This window comes from Dreissena polymorpha, chromosome 3 (genome assembly GCF_020536995.1).
Source record: "Dreissena polymorpha isolate Duluth1 chromosome 3, UMN_Dpol_1.0, whole genome shotgun sequence".
NCBI classification, from domain to species: domain Eukaryota; kingdom Metazoa; phylum Mollusca; class Bivalvia; order Myida; family Dreissenidae; genus Dreissena; species Dreissena polymorpha.
Window position 1 is genome coordinate 97,225,898 of NC_068357.1, and position 25,714 is coordinate 97,251,611.

General features: G+C 34.2%; 2 protein-coding genes and 1 long non-coding RNA gene across 3 annotated transcripts; 2 read left to right on the forward strand and 1 right to left on the reverse strand.

Annotated features, from left to right (window-relative positions):
• The first annotated feature begins 6,195 nt into the window (after window positions 1-6,195).
• Window positions 6,196-8,412, forward strand: LOC127873437 (uncharacterized). Its single transcript, XM_052417297.1, has 3 exons — window positions 6,196-6,537; window positions 6,805-7,035; window positions 7,236-8,412. Exons 1-3 carry the CDS (start codon window positions 6,336-6,338, stop codon window positions 8,219-8,221), a joined length of 1,419 nt encoding a protein of 472 aa, XP_052273257.1. The 5' UTR covers window positions 6,196-6,335; the 3' UTR covers window positions 8,222-8,412.
• A 398-nt stretch (window positions 8,413-8,810) lies between these two features.
• On the forward strand, window positions 8,811-9,600 carry LOC127873967 (uncharacterized). Its single transcript, XR_008046462.1, has 2 exons — window positions 8,811-8,863; window positions 9,424-9,600. It is a non-coding gene; the product is annotated as an uncharacterized LOC127873967 (long non-coding RNA).
• A 346-nt stretch (window positions 9,601-9,946) lies between these two features.
• LOC127873505 (uncharacterized) lies at window positions 9,947-13,668 on the reverse strand. The gene is made up of 4 exons (XM_052417388.1): window positions 13,328-13,668; window positions 12,827-13,009; window positions 12,455-12,581; window positions 9,947-12,087 (listed from the first exon to the last, which is right to left on the reverse strand). Exons 1-4 carry the CDS (start codon window positions 13,600-13,602, stop codon window positions 11,323-11,325), a joined length of 1,350 nt encoding a protein of 449 aa, XP_052273348.1. The 5' UTR covers window positions 13,603-13,668; the 3' UTR covers window positions 9,947-11,322.
• Window positions 13,669-25,714: the final 12,046 nt, after the last annotated feature.

Consider the following 25,714-nt stretch of genomic DNA (forward strand, 5'->3'; position numbering starts at 1 on the left):
TGTGAAACACATTTTTATGCCCCCAAAGGAGGGCATATAGTGATCGCACTGTCCGTCTGTCTGTCCATCACACTTTGCATTTAGGTTTCGAAAAAATGCTCATAACTTCTATGTCGCTTCAGATGTAACATTCATATTTGGTATGCATGTGTATATGGACAAGGCCTTTCCATACACACACACATTTTGACCCCTTTGACCTTGAACTTAGGGTCGGCTTTTAGGTTTTGAAAAATGCTCATAACTTCTATTAAAGCGTTTATCGGGGGCGTATGTCATCCTACGGAGACAGCTCTTGTTTTTGCTACTGTCCTCTGCACAAACTATGATATATCTGCATATATGCCTCCAACCAATCAGTAAAACTATTTGTCACTTAATTACAGTAAACTTATTGCATGTTAACTTTTCAACAATATATATATACATGTATATATAATTATATATAACAGATCTTGAAAAAAACTCACATCAAACTTCAAATTGTTTTAGTAAATTATAGGCTTTAATAGGTATTGTGACATTGACACCACTCATGCATGCGACTATACAATTATACAACTATGGAGCACATTATTTATGAGAAATTCCAATACATCAACATATCGTCTCAGATTTAAGGCAGATAATCTATTGATTTTTTGCTGCCATTTTTACTATTACACATTTTTTCATTTTATGTTATGATGCATTGATCTTGTTTCTAAATTAACCAAGCAATCATGTTAAACTTTTGAAGAAAGATGTTGTCTGATAAATATAGAAAATATAATAACTACAAAGTGAACAAAATTCAGTTGAATACTGTGACCAACAAAGATTTGCCAAAGAGCAATTCAGATCATGATTTAAATTAAATACAAGTAATATGAAAGTCTGCCTATTGGATCCCAGTTAAGACTTATTTGTCAAATCTGCACATTAATTTTCCCTTAGCCATGTAGAATTGGGGATTAAATACCATCAAGTCATGTAAAAAGGAGCAGGGTATAGCACGCTGCTATTGATTTCTTGAGCTTTCACATGAATTTTACGGGTAATTTTCATACAACAAATGATATTATGTAGTGTAATGATAAAGCATTATGAGCACAAATTATATCTCTTACTAGTGGTGCAAAAATCATTTAAGTGTCACATTTCAAAAGAAAATTTATATAAAAAGGTATTATTAATTGTTTAAACGTTATAAAAGGTTATTTCAATACACTAAAGCATTTAATTACAAGAACAAGTGCATTTTATGTCCATTACAATACATGTAACAGTATTGGCATTGTATTTATCTGCATTTGATGTGCATTTAATACACTTAAAAATGCAGACAAGACACACTTCTAACAGAAACAAATGTATTTTTTTCTGCATTTTTCCAGCATAAATACTCTTCAAGTGTATTTTTTATCATCCCAAATACACTTTACCAGGAAAAAGGTATGTTAAAATGCATTTTTAGTTTGTTTTAAGTATATTTTCAAATGCATTAAGACACTCTTTTCTTTTGCAAAAAATGTTGAACAAAAACTTGAAAATATTTAATATACTAAAGTGTAGTAATAATTAAAGTTTTGTATGAGCATCAAAAACAGTGTCAAATTCATACCAGTGCCTATTTAGTAGCAGTAGGCCTTATATGGTCTACTTGTGGTAGAAATAATGCATTTTGTATAATACAACATACATAAATTAAAAAATATAGCTGCCCATACAGTTCAATACAATGTTCAATTAACTACACTATGCAAAGTTGAAATATGACATCAAGCTTGGAATAATCTTTTCAATAATGAATAATATGCTGTTTTAATTTATAAGTGAAATAGACACTTGCATATAAAAACTGATTTTAAATCAAAACTAAATGTTTAATTTGATTTTTAGCTCCACTGGCCAAAGGTCCTGTGTCCATCGTGCATCCATGCATAAACTTTTCCTTTAAACATCTTCTCCTAAACTACTGGTCCAATTCTGATGAAATTTCTTAGTAATGTTCCTGGGGTGTACCTCTTTCAAATTTGTTCAAATTATGCCCCTGGGGTCAAATTTGACTCTGCCTTGGGGGTCACAAAATTGAAAATTTGCTTAAATAAGGCCTATTTTGTGAAAACTTTCAAAATCTCCCGTCCATAACCATTGGGCCGAGGGCTATCAAATTTGGTAAGTAGAGACATCTAATAGTCCTCTACCAAATTTGTTCAAATTATACCCCTGGGGTCAAATTTGACCCTGCCCCGGGGTCACAAAATTGAACATATGCTTATATAGGGTATATTTTGTGAAAACTTTACAAATCTTCTCGTCCATAACCATTGGGCCTAGGGCTACCAAATTTGGTATGTAGTGGCATCTTATAGTCCTCTACCAAATTTGTTCAAATTATGCCCCTGGGATCAAGTTTGACCTTGCCCCGAGGGTCACAAAATTGAACATATGCTTATATAAGGCCTATTTTGTGAAAACTTCAAAAAAATTCTTGTCAATAACAATCCGGCCTAGGGCTATCAAATTTGGTATATAGTGACATCTAATAATCCTCTACCAAATTTGTTCAAATTTAATCCCTAGGGTCAAATTTGACCCTGCCCCGGGGGTCACAAAATGGAACATATGCTTATATAATGCCTATTTTGTGATAACTTAAAAAAAAATCTTGTCCATAACCATTAGGCCTAGGGCTACACAATTTGGTATGTAGTGACATTGTATAGTCCTCTACTTAGTTTGTTCAAATTATGCCCCAGGGGTCAAATTTGACCCTGCCCTGGGGGCCACAAAATCAATTATATGCTTATATAGTGCCTATTTTGTGAAAATTTTAAAACTCTTCTTGTCCTTAACCATAAGGCATAGGGCTACCAAATTTGGTATGTAGTGACATGTTATAGTTCTCTACCAAGTTTGTTCAAATTATGCCCCTTGGGTCAAATTTGACCCTGCCCGGGGTCACAAAACTGAACATACGCTTATATGGGGCCTATTTTGTGAAAACTTTAAAAATCTTGTTGTCCATAACCATTGGGCCTAGGGCTACCAAATTTGGTATGTAGTGACATCTAATAAACGTCTACCAAATTTGTTCAAATAATGCCTCTGGGGTCAACTTTGACCCTGCCCCGGGGGGTCACAAAATTGAATAAACGCTTTTAAAGCGCCTATTTTGTGAAATCTTTACAAATCTTCTTGTCAAAAACCATTTGGACTATGGCTACCAAATTTGGTATGCAGTAACATCTTATAGTCCTCTACCAAGTTTGTTCAAATTATGCCCTTTGGGTCAAATTTGATCCTGACCCGCATGTCACAAAATTGAACATTATATACGCTTATATCTTTCTTATTTTGTGAAAACTTTAAAAATATTCTTGTCCTTAACTCTAGGACCTAGGGCTACCACATTTTGTATGTAGTGAGATATAGTAGTCCTCTACAAAGTTTTCTCAAATTATGCCCCTGGGGTTAAATTTGACCCAGCCCAGGTCACAAAAGTGTACATGTGCTTAAATAGGGCCTATATTTAAGAATTTGCACATGCAGAGAAATTTGTTTCAGCCTTTTTTTCAGCAGTGGAGTGATACAGGGCCATCATGGCCCTCTTGTTTAAATACTCTAAAAATGAAACCATGTTCATGCTTGCATGAACACAGTTTATAAATGCTGTCAGAATAATAAAAATATGCAATTACTATAAATACAAATGCCAGGGAAAAGTGCTTTCTGTACTAAAAAATTCGAATAAATATTACAATAATACATTTTGAATACTTTAGTATGTAATTAACAGTTTTTGTCTGAGAAAATCACTAAATTTTATATATTTATTCAAATTCACATAAATCATATTTCAAAAACACATCATTACTTCAAATCCTTTCACACAATACTGAAAAAAAGCACAGTTTCTGATTGTTATTGATTCTTTATTAATTAATACATGTACCATTTTTTAATCTTGATGCATCCTCAATTGTATAATGCACATCTTAATCTGTTTTAACAATTATAATATAAAGATTAAGGCTGACTCAGTAAAATAATAATCCATGATTTCTGCAGTACTTGCAGACAAAATAGAAATACTGCTGTGATATTATCTATCTATCAAATGGGATATTAATTTGGCTTCAATAGAAAAAAATCAAAGCATACACATGTATAAAATGTGTATGTATATATTAGTTAAACTTAAATTGATTGACCATCGATAAAAGATATTATAATATATGTATGTATATATATATATATATCCTTGTAAAACTAAAAATTAAATATGTATGTTTCTATTACATCATAAAGGACTTTTATTTTCAGACAAAGTACAGTGAAGCTTAAAACAGTATCCAATTGTAACAGTCAATTTTGGGAAAATCAACCTTATAATTATTTTCTGTGTTGGCCAATGTCATAATTGGTATAAAATGTATATTGAACTGGAAGTTCTCTTTATTTTAAATGATAACATTTGCTTGGTCAGCCATAATTGTCACAATCAAGTGGTCTTTTTACACTGTAGTTTTCTCACTGACTATGGGTTTGTTCTGAGAATGAGCCACACAAAGTATCGTTGGGGAGATGAGTTGTCAATTTTATGTTTATCAGTCTTTCATAATCCAGTATACCTGTAAAAGGGAATTTGTAACTAATAATCACACAATATACACAATTAAAATTGTATGCATTTAGATTTATTTAGTACTGCACATTAATCATTTTCCAAAAATATGTAGCAACATTACATTATATAATGCTGCAATACTAAAGTAATTTACTAATTAAAGGTCGCTGATGTGTAATGGATGTGGTGTCCACCGAATGATCTGGAGGTCACTGGTTTGATCCCCAGTGTGGGAGCATTCTTAAGAAATCTCCAAGAGACACCCAAGTACTGGTTCTAGGCCCAGGAAACGAACTCAAGAGCATTTCACATACATGTACGTAGTTAGTACTTTAAATTTAATCGAACTAAAAAAGGGTTAAAACTAACAACTGAAACCCTTATTAATACATTTTATTTTGAATCAAGCAAATGTGGAAATTCATTAAAAATAATGAGTAAAATTTAAAAATTCTACTTTAAAGTAATCATGATAATTTAGATCATTTTCAGAATATTTAATGATGATAATGATACAATTGTATATTCCCTAAATGATAAAAATAAAACATGTAATGTTAATTTATGAAAAAAAAAAAACGTTTTAATTTTATCAATATCATGGTAATTACAACTAGATACAGGCAATTAGATCAGAAACGTGCATTAATTATATTAACCCATTCATGCCTAGCGTCCTGAAAAAAAGGACATTGCAAACAGCGTAGACCCAGATGAGACGCCGCATAATGCGGCGTCTCATCTGGGTCTGCGCTGTTTGCTTAAAGAAATTTCTGTAAGAAATATTCTAAATATAGAAATAAATACACCAGACACCCCTACTTTTGGAAATAAATTGATCCAATTTAGAAGGATGGGTGAGTCCACTGGGCATAAATGGGTTAATGAACAACCCAGACATTTGTAGTGATTTATGGTCACTATTTCATTTGATTAACGTTCTATACGTGACCTGTCATAAAAGGTATTTTTTAGCCAGTACTACAATCGGCAATGATAGTCTGTATTGCATACATATTCCAACGTCTATTATCGATTCGCTTCCTCAAACTGAACAAATATTTAATGTTTACATCGCGAAACGTAATGCATCCAGTTTCACTTTCGGTTTGGTTGGTTTTGTAAACACCGTAATTTCATCTTAAAAATTGGATGATAGGGTGATTAAATAATAATGGAAAAGTAAATCACTTGGATAATAGGTCAAAATGCAACACAAATGAACGTTAATAGTGCTCTTAATATCAAAGTTTCGGTAAAAAGTTTGGCGCTAGTTCAACGCGCATGTATACAGCCTCATAACATTAGACTGACAACCTTTTGGGTAGTAAAGTAGTTATACAAGGCAATATGGCGACCGTTAGCCACGGAGGAATCCGAGATAGCCGATGTATCACGATTGAGTCTGCAGTTAATTACTTATAGCCACACAACTTATTTGACATAGTAAATTTAATTATAAATAAGAAACATATTTTATCTATGCAAATTAGAATATATATGGTGGTTACAAGGTAGAAATCCATATTTTTTTTGGTTAAAAACTTCAAAATAATCGCATTTGTCAAAATGGACGTATAGGAGGTTTTGGTGTGACGTCACAGGAAGGGGTTTTCCGTTACTAAAAATAGATTGGCCGTCAACCTCTCGATCGCGGCCAATTGCACTGCATACACTTCACAAATCAATCGTACATTGTTGGCACTTTTAACGCATTTTCATAATGGGAAAGGAATGTATTGTTGTTGGCTGTACTAACAGAGACACTGATAAGCAGGAAGGCCTGAAGTTTCATAGACTTCCAAAGCAGGAATATAGACGAAAGTTGTGGTTGCAAGCAATCAATAGAAAGAATCCCAGTACAGGAGAATTTTGGATTCCACGGGATGATGGAGCGCGTGTTTGCAGTGAACACTTTATTGAAGGTAAAGTAAAGAATTTTCTTTCGTTAACAATATCTGATTCTATAAAATTTAATCAATTATTAATCTTGCTTTTCAATATTTTTATGGAAGTTGTAGCTGTATATCGACATCATGAAATTTCCGCTCGAATGGCACATAGTAAAATGCCTACATGGGGCAAAAAGGTCTTGCTCATTCATGTTGTAAAATATCTCAAGCAAATACTATTATAACAACTTTAAATGTATGCAGGAGTGTTTAAACAAGTTTTCTTTTTTTATACTTTAGGGAAAAGTGATGATTCTAAGAGTCCTGATTATGTCCCATCTGTCAACATGGGATACCACACACCACTCCGAAGCCTGGATCGGTATAACAGACTCCTGGGTCGCAAATCAGTGCAGCCTGTCAAGCGACAACTTCCCTTCGAAGACTCACAAAGCCGGGCAACAGATACAACCGCTGCAGAGGCTCTGCTAGACCTGTCATCTTCAAGATCCCCATCCCCAGATGAAAATGGTAAACATCCTTTTTTGTATGTGTGTTGAAATTCAGTTGTCTTTATGTGTGAGAAAATAACATCCCAGGTGTGTTATGTTATGTTACATCACTTATACATAGAATAATGGATTTAAATAACATATCATGCATTTAAAAACTAATCACATTAGCAAAATTCTTTAATGTAATTATTTATCTCTGATTCTGACTTGTTTCAGACCAAGGTAATGGCCACGAGACCTTCATCAAGTTGCTTGCCGAAGCAAATATCAAGGTCAAGATGGTGACCCAAGAGCTCAACCGACTCACTCTTGAAAACCACAGTCTTCAAACAGCGAGGTTTTGCACCAGGTATACACGACTGAACGAAGAGGAAATCAAGTTCTACACAGGACTGCCTTCCAGTGCGGCATTTGTGTGGCTTGTGAGCTATGTAAGAGACGTTCTCCCTAAATCAAATTCTTTGACAAGTGAGGATGTTCTTCTACTGGTTCTTATGAAAATAAGAATCAACCCGCCACAGAGGGACATTGCATTCAGGTTCGGGATCTCAGAGACAACATTAACAACTTACTTTGATGTCGCTATACCTGCCCTTGCTAAAAAGTTAGTGTTTCTAGTGAGGTGGCCAGGTAAAGAAGAACTTATGTCTTGTCGGCCACAATGTTTTAAAGAAACATTTCCAAGATGTGTGTCAGTAATTGATTGCACGGAGATATTCATTGAGGCCCCAGCTGACTTTGAAGCCAGGAATGCTACGTACAGTACGTATAAACACAACAACACTCTGAAATACTTTGCCAGTATAACACCAGCTGGAAGTGTGTTGTTTGTGTCCAAAGGCTACCCTGGAAAAACGTCAGACAAGATCTTGACAAATGACTGTGGATATTTAAACTTCATCGAGAGCGGTGATGTTGTGTTAGCAGATCGCGGGTTTCTCATTGCGGATGAACTGAATGAGCTTGGTGCAGAGCTTGTGATACCCGCATTTACTCGTGGAAAGACACAACTCAGTGCGCGAGAGGTTGAAAGGGGGAGGAAGATTTCCAACGTACGAATACATGTTGAACGGGCTATGGAAAGACTAAAAAACTTTCGAATCCTGTCAGACAAGATGCACTCGAATCTGGTTCCACATGCAGACAGTATATTTACAGTTTGTGCTGCGTTGGTCAATCTGCATCCAAATTTAGTAAACTGACCTGCAAAAGCCAAGAGAACACCTTTGGTATCTAGGGTACTAGGGTATTGAATAAGGATTTAACGTTACAACTGAAGCGATATAATTAAAATCTGTTGGGCACGCAGTTTTTATTTAATTTAAATCATTGACTGCTTAAATTATAAGACAGCCTAAAAAGATGTGCACAAGGATCTAATAAATTGATTAAAATACATGTACTTTGCAGGGTTCCCGCTGTCGATCGCCATTGGCGCCAATTGCGACAAAATAAAAAATCTGGCGACAAAATTTCGTAAATGGCGATTTTAAAAAAATCGGCATTTTTCTGCGTTCATATTTTCTTAAAATGACAAAAGACGCTGTGTTTACCAGCCGCTTTACGGCAGTCGTAATACTATAGATTTCCATGGTGTAAGCGATACAGCTGTAATCAATGGAGCGTGGTGCTGACTGCCGACTACCGCAAAGTGGCATGTTATGGTGATAATTGCGATTATCTGGGGTGTTGTTGCAAGTTATCTTAATTGGTCGGCAGTTTTATTGCTTCAGAGATAAGGCACTATTGAAATATACCGAATTTGCGCTTAAATGTGAAGTGTTTGTCACAGTGTTCGAAGCAGATTTAAGACCGTTAAATTGACAACAATGACAATCAAAAAGGTAAGTATCGATTGTTTTTAGAAAAATCGGTGTAATTATAGAAAATAGTAAAACATTTTACATCTATTGGTTCTATTTAAACGGTGACATATTGCTGTTTCACTCGTCAAAATGGCAAGTTCAGAGTGTAAAACGACTTTTAGAAAGTGAACATTAGATGCTGCTTATTTTGAGACTCATTCAAAATGCAAACGTTCCCACCGCTATTATTCACCAGCTAACAAACAAAAACCAAACAAAGACAGTTGTTTATAAGAATTTCATTTCCTTCAATATGATTTCCAACACACAATCTATGCTGTGTGAACTCTTTATATCCTCAACACTTATCAATTCATTCACTACCGGATGTACCTTAAAAAAAAGGTTAACATAGTTTAGCACATGGAAATCAATTTGACATTTGATATACACAAATGCTTATTTTATTTGACTGTTGTGTTAAGGGCTCTATGTAGTAGATCATATGCTAGCACACATTTATATTATTTATATACTTCACATTCATTGATTATTATTAGTATTATATTAATATTATATTTCCCTTTTTGTATTTTCAGAATACCATAAAGCTTCTGAAGCACCAAAACTGTGGCAACATATTCAGGCTGCTAAGAAGGTGTCAATCAACAAGAGTTACAACTGATTGAATGTGCCTTTATTTAATTAACAATGTTAAATGTGTTGTTATTATTAATACTACTGTTATTAAATCAATTCCTTTAACATACTGTAAATGCTCAGTTTTTGTTTGTATTATAATAACATGATCTTCATTGCCCAAATGTAGCCCCAGTGTTGCGACAACTTTTTAAATTTGGCGAAAGTAAGTGGCGACAACTTTTGAAAGCCCAGAGGGAACCCTGCTTTGATTCATATGCTTTGTGAATACAATAAATCTAAATTGTGTTCTTCACAGTTGCATGGAATATAAAAGGATGCTCTTATTGTGCATGTGCTTCTAACCATACTTTGTTTTGTTGTCTCATACGATTGTTTGAAATAAAAGTGCGGTTTTAAAGTCACGAAAAATGGGTTTTTATAGATATTAGCACATTTTTTGAAGAGGCATGTGTACAGATGGCTAAATTAAGCTGTTTATGCAAATGTTAGCTGTCTTTTGTAATAATTTTATACATAAGGCTGCATAACAATTTGCAAACAAGTCCCTTTAAAAATAAATTCTTAGCCTTTATGTGCGCTACATATGTATAATGTAATTGCATTGATGAAACAGCGATAGGTAGATAATACAATGTATGGTGAAATATCCAAACAGTTTGATAGCACATATACACATCATAATTTACATTTAATAAATAGCTTTATCTAATATCATGCATACATAAATACAATATTTTGAAAACTGTATGTCATATGGGTTATATTAGCAATGCTGCTAAATGCGGGGCATAGGTATACCGATCACTAAACCTATGTTTGAACTGAAAACAGATTTAAAGCACATTAGTATAAGAATTATGTTGGAACTTGTTTCTAGTACAAGAATAAAGCATAATTTATTCTAAATTAATAATTTAATAAATGAACAAAATCTGTTAATAATATAATGTAAGTCAAATGGTATTCATATTGAAAGGGTTGACAAACACCAGACAGATTTATTCTGCTTATCACAATTTTCACACAAAAAAATAGAACAAAACAAATATGTACAGACCACGGCTTATCACAGTTTGAGTAAATTATGTAACGAAACAATTCAGTTACATGACTATATGAGTCGTGTTATGAGAAAACTGGGCATAGCATGTGCGTAAAGTGTCGTCCCACAATAGCCTGTGCAGTCTGCACAGGCTAATCAGGGATGACACTTTCCGTCTTAATTGGATTTTTGCTAAGAAGAGACTTTATTTAAACGAAAAATGTCATAAAAGCGGAAAGAGTGCGGATTGCACAGGCTAATCTGGGACGACACTTTACGCACAATCATTATGCCCAGTTTTCGCAGAACAAGACTCATATCATAACTAAACTTCTGTGCCTTATATGTCACGACTATTCATTATTCAAGTTACTATTTACACAGAGCACAAACCCACTTGCCCCTGGGCTTTCTTTTAATGTTTACACAACCATAATGGTACCAACCCTTCAGGCATTGTTCATTGGAGCACATTATCATCTTACCATATTCAGGTTCATTACAAATGCACCAAAGCACATCACTCTCTTTGTGTTTAATAGCAGTTGTTTCCTTGTTTTTAAGGCACTGAGTCAATATCTCGGGCACAAGGTGATTCTTCAGAAAATCTTGACAACATTTATGAAGCTTGTCAATAAACACATTGTCCCTGAAAATGCGTACAATTAGCATCGAGTTTCCAGAGGCTGGCTGTGTCATGATGACAAAGTCACAAAATTGTACCTCAGACACGAACAGTTGGAATTGCACTTGTGTGTAGTACTTGTGTCCAGTTTTAAGCTGCATGTTTCCATCAATACAAAAGTCCTTGTCTGATATTGCAGCTTCTTGTATTGTGGCTCCACGGTGCTTGAAGGGACACGATCTCTAGGGTTCCTGTTCCGCAACAGCTACAGCTGATAACTCCATCCGCTGAAGCACCAAAAAAGGGACATGTCTCATACACCATAAAACCCGACTGCACGCAATCAAAGTTGGTATGCTGACTTTGGAGGTGCTTGGTGTACAGGTCCCTTGCAACGCTCTCATTGTCCAGTCCCCACTTGATGCTCTCCTTGTTGCTCAAGTTGTAAGTCTTGTACCCAATGACCCGCATGACCAGATTGTCTCTGCAGGTTGACTCCCTCAAAGTCAATACTTCATGGGCTTTAGAGGCTGTTATACGACCCTTCCTGTGATTGTACCAAAGTGGAGAAATGTTCTGGGTCTTGGTCTTGTTGTATAGAGCGATGACCTGTTCTTGAGTTACCTTGGTATTGGCAATCAGGTCGTCCACTGCCCTAAGGACTTCAGTTGGTGTCATCTCTTTACCCTCTTCTCTGTACAAGCTCATTGGCATAAATGGCAGGGGATCTTCTTTAGCTTGTGGAGGTTTCCTTTGCCCTGGGAACATCTCGGGAATCAGGTTGAAGAAGGACGCGTTGGGGCAAGCCTGATATAATGCGATCAGTATCTCTTCACTTGGAAGTGGGTCCTTGCCGGATGGTGTTACTGATGCAACCGTCTTCTTTCTGTTTCCGAACAGATGCTGCATGTTGGTTACCGGAGCAGGATCAACCTAAAAATTTAAAACATATGTCAACCGAAAAGCTAAATATGTTGCAAGATTTAGTTGCATAAACTAATGATGAGTCTTGTTCTTCAAGACCCAAGGTACATGATAGTTCCCCAAGGCTCCACACACTGACACATGATAATGACTACTGTTGTTTTGTGCATTTCTTAGTTTCTTATTCTTTTTTTGACAATAGACAGTCAGAACAATATTGCATATGGGATAATTTACTCAAATTTCACAGTAAATGATGATTAACATGGCCATAAACATTATGATGAAAATCATGGACCCTGAATTCATTGTTAAAATTCTTTATCCGTGAAATGATTGTTGATTATTCATTTTTCATAATTATCAGTAATTGCACCTGTTCTTTGAAATGCTGATTCCACATTCTGCCCACATCTGTTGAAGACTTTTCCGTAAACTTCCATCTCGCAGCAATCTCCATTTTGAATAGTATCGCTGCAACGTGACTGCATGTTTCTCCCAATCTAAAATGTAAATACTTGTTATTGCATAGTTCAATATTAATGTGTTATTTATACACAAACTTTAGCTCATGGATCCAACTGGCAACATACCACGTGTAAACAGTATGAGACCATAATTATACTAAAGGTTTATGGATACAATAAACTGTGTGCTGACTTTGCAAAATGTAAGTCCCAAAAAGAACATAGACAATACTGAATAGGTTATTGAAACACCAAAAATCAAGGACAACATTTTAACTTACCCTGCCATGCAATTAAAATGAGCGCAGTAAACATCTCCAGAATCCTTCTTCAGGCAAACCCAGGCTAAGTGGGGTTCATCTCGAGTTCTCATTGATGGCGTGACAGCTGCACGAAGGAAGCAATACGGGCTGTCTGCGACATCATAGTAGTACACCACTTGCACGTGACCGCTTTCCACATACCTGATAATATGCAATTAAGATAATTTGAACACAATATTTGAACATACTTTACAACTTATCACAGAAAGCCAAAGTAAGTACAAGTGCCAAGAGTTGAACAGTTGCAAATAACTTGACATTATGCAGCATGTTTTAAATCAATAAACTAAGTATAAACAATTTGCTTGATCTTTTATGTAAAGTTAAATTTGAATTTTGATTGAGGTGCCTAACTAGGTACATTTATAAGTAATATTTGAATTGTGATCGAGGTGCCAAACAAACTAGGTGCATTTATGTAACACTAACACATATAAACAAATAACTTTAATTAAATACCTGTAAGCCTCCAAACTTTTGTAGTTTCGCATTGATGTCGGGTTGAAAATGGCTGGGCTGAGAATTAGGTACATGTAGATCTGTCCGAACTCAATAATCGGCCAGTTAGTCACATCTCTGCTCCATTTTTCAATCGGGATTTTGTAAGGGTCTTGAAGTGATTTCAGACCATTCTCGTACTTGAGTTTAGAGAAATACCTCAATCTGGCTTCAGTGTCTAACCCTTTCACATAAATCGACACGTCTGACAAATTTTCCCGTACTTTTTCTTCCATGACCTTATCACGATGCGGTTCATCTAATGTAAACAATGGCGAAATGGCCGCTGTGTTGACGGCCAAGATTAGAGCGTGTGCAAAAGGGGAGCCAGACAACTCGCCCCAAAGCCAACTCGCCCCAGGACAAGTCGCCCCGAAAATCTGGACAAGTCGCCCCAAATATGTTGGACAACTCGCCCCAATCGAAAGGATTGTTTTATATTGAAGATCGTTAATAAATTTTCATACCAAAAGCGGGTATTTAGGCGTTTATATTGTTTTCACTATCGGGAAAATAGTAAATTACGGATTTCCCATTATCGGGGATAATTCTCGGTAAACAGCAAATTACGGAAATTCCCATTATCGGGGAAACTTCTTAACATTTGGTAACAGAGCGTGGTTTCAAAATTGAATCAGCGATGGATCCAGTTGAATATTTTTATTCAAATTTAATTGGACGCTTACAAAGGTCAGCTTAGGTGAAAACAAAGACCTATAAAAACGTCCGTCTTTCCGTCCGTCCGTCCGTCCGGCACTCTTGTGTCCGGAGCCATATCTTGGAAGTTCTTTGGCTGATTTCATTGAAACTTGGTATGAGTATATATATTGATAAGAGGATGATGCACGCCGAATGGTTTTGTACACCATCTGTTAATAACGGAAAAACGGTATCTTGAAAAATGCTTTTTTAGTATCAAATATAACACTTTTTTGTCCTGAATATATTGGCGGGGGATATAAATTCAATGAATTTGCTTGTTTATAACAGCAGTTAGTCAATAAGAAAACAATATGTACGCGTGTTAAATTATTAAGTTGTTATTTTGTTATTGTGGAATTGTGCAACTAATACATTAGAAAAAAGGAGAGAAAACATGTTGTGTGTAACCGGTGTAGAGAATCAACGAAGTATACAGTCAGACCTATCAACCAAAAAATGAAAAGGTCACTATAAGCAGACAACTTTCTGTGAATGAATCAGAAAAGCCTGACTAGCAGATACACAGTTACATGTACATTGGAATGTAATGCTCTAGCAGCCGAACACTACAATACACGGTCTGTATAGTGTTAATTTTGCATGAATATGCACAGGTTCACCAATTTCTCGACTCCTTCAGTCGTATTGAAGTATTAAAGAATTTTCTATTAATTCATATTTAAGTTTAACATGCAGAAAACCTTGATCCGTATGTTATTAAAAACTCTTTAAATAGTTTTGCGTATAATGATACTGTAAATGAATAAGGAGACCTTACAAAAGTCATTTTTTAATAACAAGTATTTTAAAAATAAAATAGAATTAAAAACAAAATCAAAATTCTTTTAAAGGTTAATACAAATTATTAAATAAATATAAGTTTGACATGTCATGTTTATCATTCAGGCTATCATTCACGCTATCATTAATACTGAACACTTTGCTAAATGTACGTTATGTCTATAATTATAAAATTGTCATCATGTTTTCATAAAAATGAGGAAATGTGCTTCAATCAGTAGACAAATGTAGAAAATTAGTCTAAAGCTACCGACAGAAATACATTAAGTACATTTTTAATTTATACTTTTAACGATTGAGTTACCGTTTGACATTTACACCAACCTTAAAACAAAAATATATCTTAACTTTCAAGTTCTTTCACAGCTATGCAAACAAATCTATTTATGAAGATACTCTTCGTGAAGATGATAAGTTACCTATTAAGTTTCCTTTTCCGCCTTTCACAAACACGGTGTTGGGCGCGTGGCCTATTCAAACACTATCAATATGTACTTGGCACACCCTCAATCAGAATTGTACGACATTTCGGACAAATTACAACATGGACGATGCTGTGAGAATTTATATTAATATTGGCAAATGCGATGAAAGATGTTATAGTTATTCGGAATATCAATAATTAAAGTACCGAAGTATAAGATGTTTATTAAGCAAAAATGAGAATGTTTAATATGTGGTACCGTTTACCCGTGGAATAGTTATTTTCATCCTTGTGCCCACAGGTGGTTCCTTTTGATTGAATTGTCTGACGCGACTCTTTACGGGAATATTTTTTCCAGTTGTAAATACGTCAGAGATAGATCGTACCATGAAAGGCGTAGTGTACTCGATACAAAATAATGTGTAATGTGGTATAAAACAAATGCTTAAAACTATTCTAGGTTTCAACCTGGATTTGTTTGTAATTCGTGTCTTTGTCATTTCGATCTTATTGAATCATTAAGCGAAATAAGATATTAACTCGGTATAACTTTGTTATATACGAACTGAATTGGCTAATATTTCTGCTTTCCTTTATCATCAGTTTTTCATGTTTTCAAAAGAAATAATTCTTTAGAACCATTGTTGCATTTCGCCATTAAAATATTTAAATAAATGTTTAACGATTTTTACTTAACAAGTTTTGGAAACAGCGCACTGTTCGTTTGAAAGCGTTAATTTTCAATTTATTTTACCATCTCCCTTTAACTGGTATGAAACATCGCACATGCACAAAATAAACATACACTTCGTATAAGTCCACGTATCTCGTGAGAATTCTATTTACTGTAAATGCAGTTTATGTTCTCCTTGGTTATGAAACGGGGGTGGGGGTGGGGAGGGATGGGGTACACTTCGAATTTCGACGCAAAAATGACGATTGCATGACCGAAACAATCAGGGATTCATGAAAGGTGTAAACCATGTGTTTTAGAGGTCGCCTTTGTGTCGAAATGCATTCGATTTAGAAATCGCGTCATACGTCTTCAATAAATGTTTTATTCCTTAAGGAAAATGTTCAGTATTTAGGAAGAGGGTAATTAAATAACAGCAGATCACCCTGCGCACAACGCTTTAATAAGATCTAGAATAAAGGGACACTAACCTTTCACAAATCATGACAATCTTCACGCAGGGTTATCGTTCCTTACTCCCACTCTCTGTAATCACGAGAAAATCCTTTTTTTTGTTATTCCATTTCTTATTTTCGTAATATATATTTATTACGTAATATATTTCGCAGAACATATGAAATACATAATAATAAGTATATTTGTTTCACTTTTCTTTCGATATAATTATGGTACAAAGCATCTATGAAGACTATCATGTCATTAAATTTCTATAATGCGAGTAAGAACTTTGTTGTGTTAGCATTTACATTAAGCATTTAAAAAACGCCCATGAAAGAAGCCATTAAAACTTTGACCTTTTGCCATAATTTAAAATAATTCGTGCTTTCCTCCAACCCACCATAGTAACGTACCCATTCAAACCACAGCTTTCTTTGTCTTTCGACATCAAAATATAATTTGAATAAAAAACAAAGAATGAAAATCTATGTAAGATCCAAAACTGCATACAATTTCTTGAATGGATGTGATAATATTTGTGTCAATTAAACTGGAAAAAAATTGGCTTTAGTATTTGTATAAATTCGAAATTTGTGTGCGCGTTAAAATCTGTTGGTCACACGCACAAGGTTAACCGCTACTGCAATCATTGGGTACTACCTGTAAAAAGCTGCGCTTACGATTTTTTTTTATTCCGAATGTTTATCGAGATATTGTTTGTTTAAACAGTCAGATATCGACGGTTAAAATTAATGTTGTTTATAATATCACTGATTGGCTATTATTACCATTGTGATTTGACAATGAAAATAAGCTCCTTCACGAAACGCATGCTTCAGAATATAATCCTAATTACTTTATGGAAGTTTTCCATCACAGATTTTTGCGTTTATGTATTTTGTTTTTTTAACATGAACGCCTTTTGATTGTCTTGTCCGTAAGCAGTGATTGAAAATGTACAATTGTATTTATTGTACTTTTTGTATATTTGTCTCTTTTCGTCATTTTTTTTTGTTCTGCTATGCAAACTAGCATTAATTGTTTTTTCTTTTATAATACTTAATGTAACAGATTGCTCCACTTGTGTTGTTTTCCCACACCCGGTCTTTTGCTCTGATTTAAAGGTCCCCATTATGTTGATAGTTTTACTTAGTGTGTATCTTTACCCACATAGATGATTGACATAACGCAATATCGATCAACAATTGGGGGCTGTTATATATGTTTGCAGCGATATCTCACAACTTAGATTAAACACGTGAATCCATGGAAATACTTGTTTCGTAACATAATAACATGTATTTTCAGTGTTACATCAAAGAGTTTGCATCTGTTCACGTGGCGTTATATTTATACCATGTACGCATGGTTTCACTTTATATACGTGCTAAAAGACGTACAAAATGTATACAATCAGCACCGTCCTTTTACATCGGCAGATTTTAACTCAATTACTTTACATTTTCGTGCGGATGACCTTGCATGTACTCTATCCATCATTAAGTACACAATATAATTGCTCTTGTTACTGTCGGGTGACATTTAACTCAATCCTGGGCCATCTCATGTAACCCCTCAAGAAGATTATGCAATAGCGGACAACTTCAGTGCCTTCAGCGCTTTGATTTTTAATTGAAGGGATGCAGCATTGCGATTTGCAACGAAATAAACTAAGTATTCAGCGTAAAAGTATCCTATCTTTAATAAAAAGACGAAGCGTTTACAGCTCTTATATACTTAAATCTCGAAATTAATACACTTTGTCTGTGTACATTTCTTTTTGGCATAGTGTCAGTATATATATCGATCTCACTTTTAAACGGTTGACCTTCAATATATTTGAACTATAAGTTCTTATTGTGAGCTTTGTAAAAAAAAGTTCTTACTTGGGTACAATAAAGGTAAGATATTGGATGACTAATAATGTAAATCAAATCAGCTTGAAACTTGTTTTATATTTTTCCATAGAGCTTCTGATAATATGGGATCAAAAACTATTTTACCGACTCAAAAAAAAGTTAATACCATTTGTACATCAATTTTTTTTTCATAAAGGTTTCGACAAAGTAGCGGAATTTGTGGTTTAGGATTATGGTATTGGGTGTAATAAAACAGCTTCTTAAAGGGACTGTAAACCACGAATGATGAAAAAAGAAAAGTTCTTAAATATCGTATTTTTTTACAATTGTTAGTTTATATTGAATAAAATATCACGACTGGTATATTACATTACTTAAAAAAAAATCATATTTTCAGTATATTCGGTTATAAAATTTGGAGATGCGAAATTGAAAGTTTATCGCGAAAATAGGTGGCATTACGATTTACACACGATAAATAACGCAAGAAGATTGATCATTTTTCATATAAAATATATACAATTCACTACGCATGCATTTCTGGTCCTACCACGTGTCGATGATGATCAATCTACTGGCGTTATTTATAGTTAACTGGTAGTTGCCTGGTAGACATACCCAGTAAAATTTATTACCAAATATACTGATATAACGAAAACTTAACAACTTTTTTAAAAATAATGTAATATACCAGTCGTGATATTTTAAACAATTTAAACTAATAATTGTAAAAACATGCGGTATTTTAAAACTTTTCTTTTTCTTCGTCGTCGTGGTTGACAGTCCCTTTAACAGATGGATCCTATGAAATACATTTTTCATTGCAGTATGATAGTACTGTCAGATTTGTAAAATTCCACGAAAACATTGTAATTTAATTAATTATAGACCATCGGTGTTAAAACCACACATTACATGACAAATAATGTTTTTTATTGGCATATTGTTTTATATGCGTGTTAAAAAAATCATTTTATGAACTTTGTGCGTAATATTCCTCTAATGAATCGGATCTTGGATGACTCACGTGTTACTAAAATTATGCATATAATACTTTTATAATACTTATTCGCTTAGAAACACTATTTGTAACAAAATTAGCTAATAAAGAGATTTGAAGAACTTGTGCGTTTGTTTCAACTTTAACATATACATATCGACTTTTATATAATGTTGGCTTAATTTGGGATACCAAGTTTTATCTGTATTTTTTTTAATTCTCGACGAGTTGAATACCCGGTCAGCAAGTCGTGGTCATAAAGCATGGCATTGTTTAGTGTGCAGGATCACGTTACTTTATGGGGTTCCCAATTACATGTACAAGTTATTGGATCTAACGACACCGGTTAGTGGTGCTTTTTTAAAATAACTTTTAAAAACAATTTTTCTTACGAATTTCAACGTGTGTATAATTTCCCCCTTAGATGTTTATGCAATGAAAACTATTTTTAAGATGTATATGTTATATATCATATTGTAAACTGCCCAAAGGGAACCAGCGATGGTTCGGCAAACGTATGTTTCAGCCAACGAAAAACGTAAGTGTTTATGTAATGTTTCATTTATCATAAGAAATTAAGTTTTGGCATTTTAGTTTTTCGTTTCCATAATGTTTTAATTAAATATGCCTTTCCGATACTTGTATACAACTACAATACTGTACTGAACACTGCCTATATGGGTTAGCCCAGATAAATCCTAATTATCCAGGCGTGTGGGTAACAAGCTGCTTTAATGACTGACATTTAAAGCGTCCAGTTATGGTCGGATTGGAATGCTATTTGTTCCCAGATAACTGGATAATTACATTAACGAAGGTAAAGTAGTAACTATATTTAACTTAACATAATAAAGTGTAATATTTACTATATAACATATGTATTTACTATATATTAAGGGTACAATTAATCCATTATCGCTTACTGCATTGTAATTCAAAACGACAAAGTTTACGCCGATATCGAAAAGTTTACTCTTAATTTTGAAGGACCAAACATGATGTCCATTATCTTATGGGCAAATGCAAATAAAAGTAGAGATTCCATAATTATGGACAAACCTTTTGTACATAAGTGGGTATTTTCGATTGATCGGAAGAACACAAGTTGACATTGTGTATTATCTTTCGTTCATTTGTTTCGCTTCTTCTTAACTCTTTATTAATCAAAGTTTTGTTTAAAATTACTCAAATCGTATGTACTCGATAAAAATATGCATACTGAACACGAACAGTATTGGCATATTCAATGTGATCTGTTTGCCTTTGACGCCAACGAAAAAAATATCGACATGTTGGTCGACAAACTTAAATGTTCATTTAAGTGTCTTCAGCATTAAAAATAACTTCAAATAAAACATGTGGAACAACTTGTTTAGTTCATTCAATGTAAAAATAGTATTACTCATATGATGATTGTTTAAGGTGAATCATGTATTTGTCGCCAGCATCTATAACGACAGTAGTTTATGATAAGTAAACATAAGTCACAATTGATACCATGTATATAAAACTATGAAGAAGAAAAAAGTTGCCACATTCTTGAAAACATAGATTCTAATCATACTGTAATGCCGGTCCGTCTGGTGGCCGTCAGACGGTGCCAACATCACATATTTCCTACTGAATAAAGAAAATAAAGACTGCATAAATTAAAATAACGCTTTTTATTAACACAAAAGTCATTTCTCTAGACTCAAGTTTCATATTTCTGTTTTCTGATATTATTCGTTTCTTAGCCTAAAAGAAAATCAAGTCATCTAACCTCGTTATCCATGTCCCTTTCCAATGAGTGCCAGAACGCAACTGCCACCAAACGACAGTTTGGCCCTATTTATACTCGTAGTAAATACGCATGTTTCAATGAATGACGTCACATGACTAAGCAAATCTTAAATGAATGACATGATTTAGCACAATTTCAATGAATGACGTCATTTAATAGTAAACATTCAAGATGGCGGAAAAGAAAAAATACCGCGAAATACTTGCGAGTTAAATGTAATTTATGACAATGGTAATCATTATAATATGATGAATTAATAAATAATATGCAAAGAACTTATCAATATATCATTATAATGATTATACTAGTATAACCTTTAATAATTACAGAATAAACAATGATTTACTCATGACATTGACAATCGTACTATGTGTACATCGTAACTGACTATTTAAAGGTAATAATAGGCATTGACATAGGTCATAGCAATACGCATTGCTAAGAAATGTTTTAAATAATGGTACAAAATGATGGCCTAGACTAGGTCAAAACTGGCGAAGAAAATGTATTAAATAATGTTACGAAATGATTGCCTAGACTAGGCTTATGTCATTGCGTAATGACGGGATACCATGTATTATCTTGAGTATATTGACCGTATTGTTCGCTTGACCAGCAAACGACCTTGATCAAAGATCTAGAACAATCTATAAATATAAATGACACATTAGTTGAACTATTTGGAATGAGCTTACATTCGTCAGATAAAACGTAGTTTGTGATTTCGGACAAACATTGAAGCAGTCCGTAAGGCGACAGTAAAATTCTTACCATAAGGTAAGCGTTTATTTCACCTATTATATTTAAAGCCTCTGACATTGAAGTGAAATTCATGTTAATCAATACATACAGATGCAATTTGCAAGTGTGCAAAATTGTCATTAAATCTATAGCCTAGTTAGCAAGTAATTTATTATTTTTCAAACGGTACCGCTTTTAAAACCGAAAGTAGGATTTCCATACGTATACGGCCATTTCGACAAACGCGATTATTTTTAAGTTTTAAAGCACGACAAAGACAAATTTCTACCTTATAACCACCAGATATATTCTAATTGGCATATACAATTTATAGCCTAGTTAGCAAGTAATTTATCATTTTTCAAACGGTACCGCTTTTAAAACCGAAAGTAGGATTTCTAGACGTATACGTCCATTTCGACAAACGCGATTACTTTTAAGTTTTAAAGCGCAAAAATACGGATTTCTACCAAACTTGTAACCACCAGATATATTCTAATTGGCATAGATAAAATATGTTTCTTATTTAAATATAAATTTTCTATGCCAAATAAGCTGTGTGGCTTTAAAATGTGCACAGAAAAGTGTAGACAGGGTACATTTGTACTTGAGAATATTGATATAGCTATGGGTGGTAAATATTTGGAAAAAAATGTGAAAAATCTTGCGTAACCATATCATATTGGTCAAATTGATCCATTTTGGGCCAATTGAGTTGTGGATCTGATGGATACTGGTGATAAAAATGTTGATTAAGAAAAAAAGACGTTTATATTATTATTAGTAGTAGTAGTAGTAGAAGAAGTAGTAGTTGTAGTAGTAGTAGTTGTTGTTGTAGTAGCAGTAGTAGAAGTAGTAGTAGTAGTAGTAGTAGTAGTAGTAGTAGTAGTAGTAATAGTAGTAGTAGTAGTAGTAGTAGAAGTAGTAGTAGTAGTAGTAGTAGAAGTAGTAGTAGTAGTAGTAGTAGTAGTAGTAGTAGTATAGTAGTAGTAGTAGTAGTAGTAGTAGTAGTAGTAGTAGTAGTAGTAGTAGTAGTAGTAGTGGTGGTAGTAGTAGTAGTAGCAGCAGTAGTACTAGTACTAATAGTAGTAGTTGTAGTAGTAGTAGTAGTAGTAGTAGTAGTAGTAGTAGTAGTAGTAGAAGTAATAGTAGTAGTAGTAGTAGTAGTAGTAGTAGTAGTTGTTGTTGTTGTTGTCGTTGTCGTAGTAGTAGTAGTAGTAGTAGTAGTAGAAGTAATAGTAGTAGTAGTAGAAGTAGTAGTAGTAGTAGTAGTAGTAGTAGTAGTAGTAGTAGTAGTAGTAGTAGTAGTAGTAGTAGAAGGAGTAGTAGTAGTAGTAGTAGTCGTAGTCGTAGTAGTAGTAGTAGTAGTAGTAGTAGTAGTAGTAGTAGTAGTAGTAGTAATAGTAGTAGTAGTAGTAGTAGTAGTAGTAGTAGTAGTAGTAGTTGTGGTAGTAGTAGTAGGAGTAGAAGTAGTAGTAGTAGTATTTGTAATAGTAATAGTAGAAATAGTAGTAGTGGTAGTAGTAGTAGTAGGAGTACTAGTGGTAGTAGTAGAAGTAGTAGTAATAGTAGTAGTAGTAGTAGTAGTAGTAGTAGTAGTAGTAGTAGTAGTAGTAGTAGTAGAAGTAGTAGTAGTAGTAGTAGTAGTAGCAGTAGTAGTAGTAGTAGTAGTAGAGTAGAAGTAGTAATAGTAGTAGTAGTAGTAGTTGTTGTTGTTGTTAGTGTTGTCGTTGTTGTAGTAGTAGTAGTAGTAGTAGTAGTAGTAGTAGTAGTAGTAGTAGAAGAAGTAGTAGTAGTAGAAGTAGTAGTAGTAGTAGTAGTAGTAGTAGTAGTAGTAGTAGTAGAAGTAGTAGTAGAAGTAGTAGTAGTAGTAGTAGTAGTAGTAGTAGTAGTAGTAGTAGAAATAGTAGTAGTAGTAGTAGTATGAAAGGAGGCAAAATGTTAGCCCATTCGAGAAACAACTGAGGGAGCTGGTACGAGATGCACATGGTGTTCTAATTAACGATCTCTTCTTCCCCCCATTGAGTAGCCGGCGAAGATATTTCTGTAAGAACTTTGTTCAGATTTGCCGGAACACTCTTATGCGACAGATCAATCGCCTGTGCCCTTTTGTTGCCCGATAACTTTTTTTAAGAGATGGCATTCTTGAACATTAAAAAGATAACAAATTCAACAAGATAAAACATGCCCGCAATTTATTGCACAAAATTACCCATTATTTCCTATGGCTTATACGCAAAGATAGTTGATATGAACGTGCGAAATCACTGATTCAAACGAGCGTCAGACGTATACCCTTTGCAGGAATGTTTAACCTTCGCATAATTAATGCAACCGATGTGCGTCTTACACAAATGCACGCACGCCAAAACGCCTCATGCAGACCCACCTGAGTCAGTTCAGAAATAACTAACGCGCGTGAAATGTGAGCTTACCGCGAGTATACAATCGTACTACATAGATTCTCATCAAACGCATCCATTTCTCTTGTGAACCCAAGTACGTTCGTCTGGTCTGCGGTTTCCGTATGAGGCAGTGGGATTTGACCAAGGCTTTACGCGTTAACTGGAGAACGCTCTTAGTGATATGTTAACAATCTCATTGAGCTGCATGTCATTTCAATATCAACATTTTAATACTTATTTTAACAAAAACAACAAGCACATTATCATTTAAAAGCCCTTACGAAACAACAGGTTTATAATCTGCTGGTAAAAAATAATACAAGTATTTGACTTCGTGCAGTTACATGTAGATTTCCATCCGTAGCGGCTACATTTTCAGAAAAAAAATCCATTGTAAAACCGAGTCCGATCACTAACTGCTTATGTATCAAAAATTGCTTGACTAAATCGACTTTTTTGTATTAAATACAGTTATTTCAATAAACGGATCACCTCTTATGAGTTAAAGGCGTGAACACAACGATTTCTTTAAGGCATTGAGACAGCAGGTAAACATACTTTTTGAAATCTGAATAGAAAACACAATTTCTTGTAAGCAAAACAATGTTTTTTCTTGAAAAGTTACCAAAAACTTCATTAAATTGCGCCTAACAGGTAACGAATTATTTTATTATTATGTAATTTTCTAATTCATGAGAATTGAATACATTTACCAAATTTAATAAACAAACCATGTTATTTTAATGTCATCTCTTCAAACTAAACCATAGAGTGAAATCTAAGACGGTGTCAAACTTGCGTGAGTCATACGTAGAATTGTACTTCTTAAGCCTACTCGATTAGTTTTAGTTCATTAATCACAATGCAGGCAGCTCGTAAAGATTTATATCTTTGTTATTTTGTTAAGTAAATTGACCCTCTTGAAGCATCGGGAGGCGAGCTGTATTTTCCTTCGGCGCGCATGGGGCTTAGCTGTGGCCTTAAAAACAACCGACGGGAAACCAGAATTTATTACCGGTTTATCATAAAGTGCCAATGCATGCAATGTTCAAGAACGATGAAGCCAGACATCCCACTTATTATTTGAAACGTTGGCATCTCTATAAATATAGAGATTACATTGTAACACATTTCTTGAACCATAGTTTGTGTGTGTGCGTGTGTGATTAGCCCAGTTTAACTTGTGACAACTTATTAATGTGGTCTCTATTTATTGTTTTTTTTTACGGACTTCACGGTGGCGAATGGAGAAAATAAAGTTGACTGCTTTTGTAGCTCAGCAAATACACATCATCAAAAACGAAACACACGGACATTAACATTTTTATTATCATATTAATGAAGTTAAAGAAACAATCGTTATGTCGAATATTTCTTTTAAATACATTCACAAAATAATTACCCGTATGATCGGTTCTTAAACACTTAACTTCTTCTTGACCTGGATTGGTACGTTGCAGGGCCTTTCGGCATCGGCGCAACGGTAGAGATGGTGGTTAGT

What these genes read in the sequence shown, in the direction of transcription:
- LOC127873505 (XM_052417388.1), bottom strand. Translation starts at nt 13,602, where the DNA reads ATGGAAGAAAAAGTACGGGAAAATTTGTCAGACGTGTCGATTTATGTG. An exon ending in AAAAGTTTGGAGGCTTACAG is followed by an intron (nt 13,010 to 13,327) that starts GTATTTAATTAA and finishes GCATATTATCAG; the next exon opens with GTATGTGGAAAGCGGTCACG. An exon ending in CATTTTAATTGCATGGCAGG is followed by an intron (nt 12,582 to 12,826) that starts GTAAGTTAAAAT and finishes TTTACATTTTAG; the next exon opens with ATTGGGAGAAACATGCAGTC.
- LOC127873437 (XM_052417297.1), top strand. Translation starts at nt 6,336, where the DNA reads ATGGGAAAGGAATGTATTGTTGTTGGCTGTACTAACAGAGACACTGAT. An exon ending in CAGTGAACACTTTATTGAAG is followed by an intron (nt 6,538 to 6,804) that starts GTAAAGTAAAGA and finishes TTTATACTTTAG; the next exon opens with GGAAAAGTGATGATTCTAAG. An exon ending in CCCATCCCCAGATGAAAATG is followed by an intron (nt 7,036 to 7,235) that starts GTAAACATCCTT and finishes GACTTGTTTCAG; the next exon opens with ACCAAGGTAATGGCCACGAG.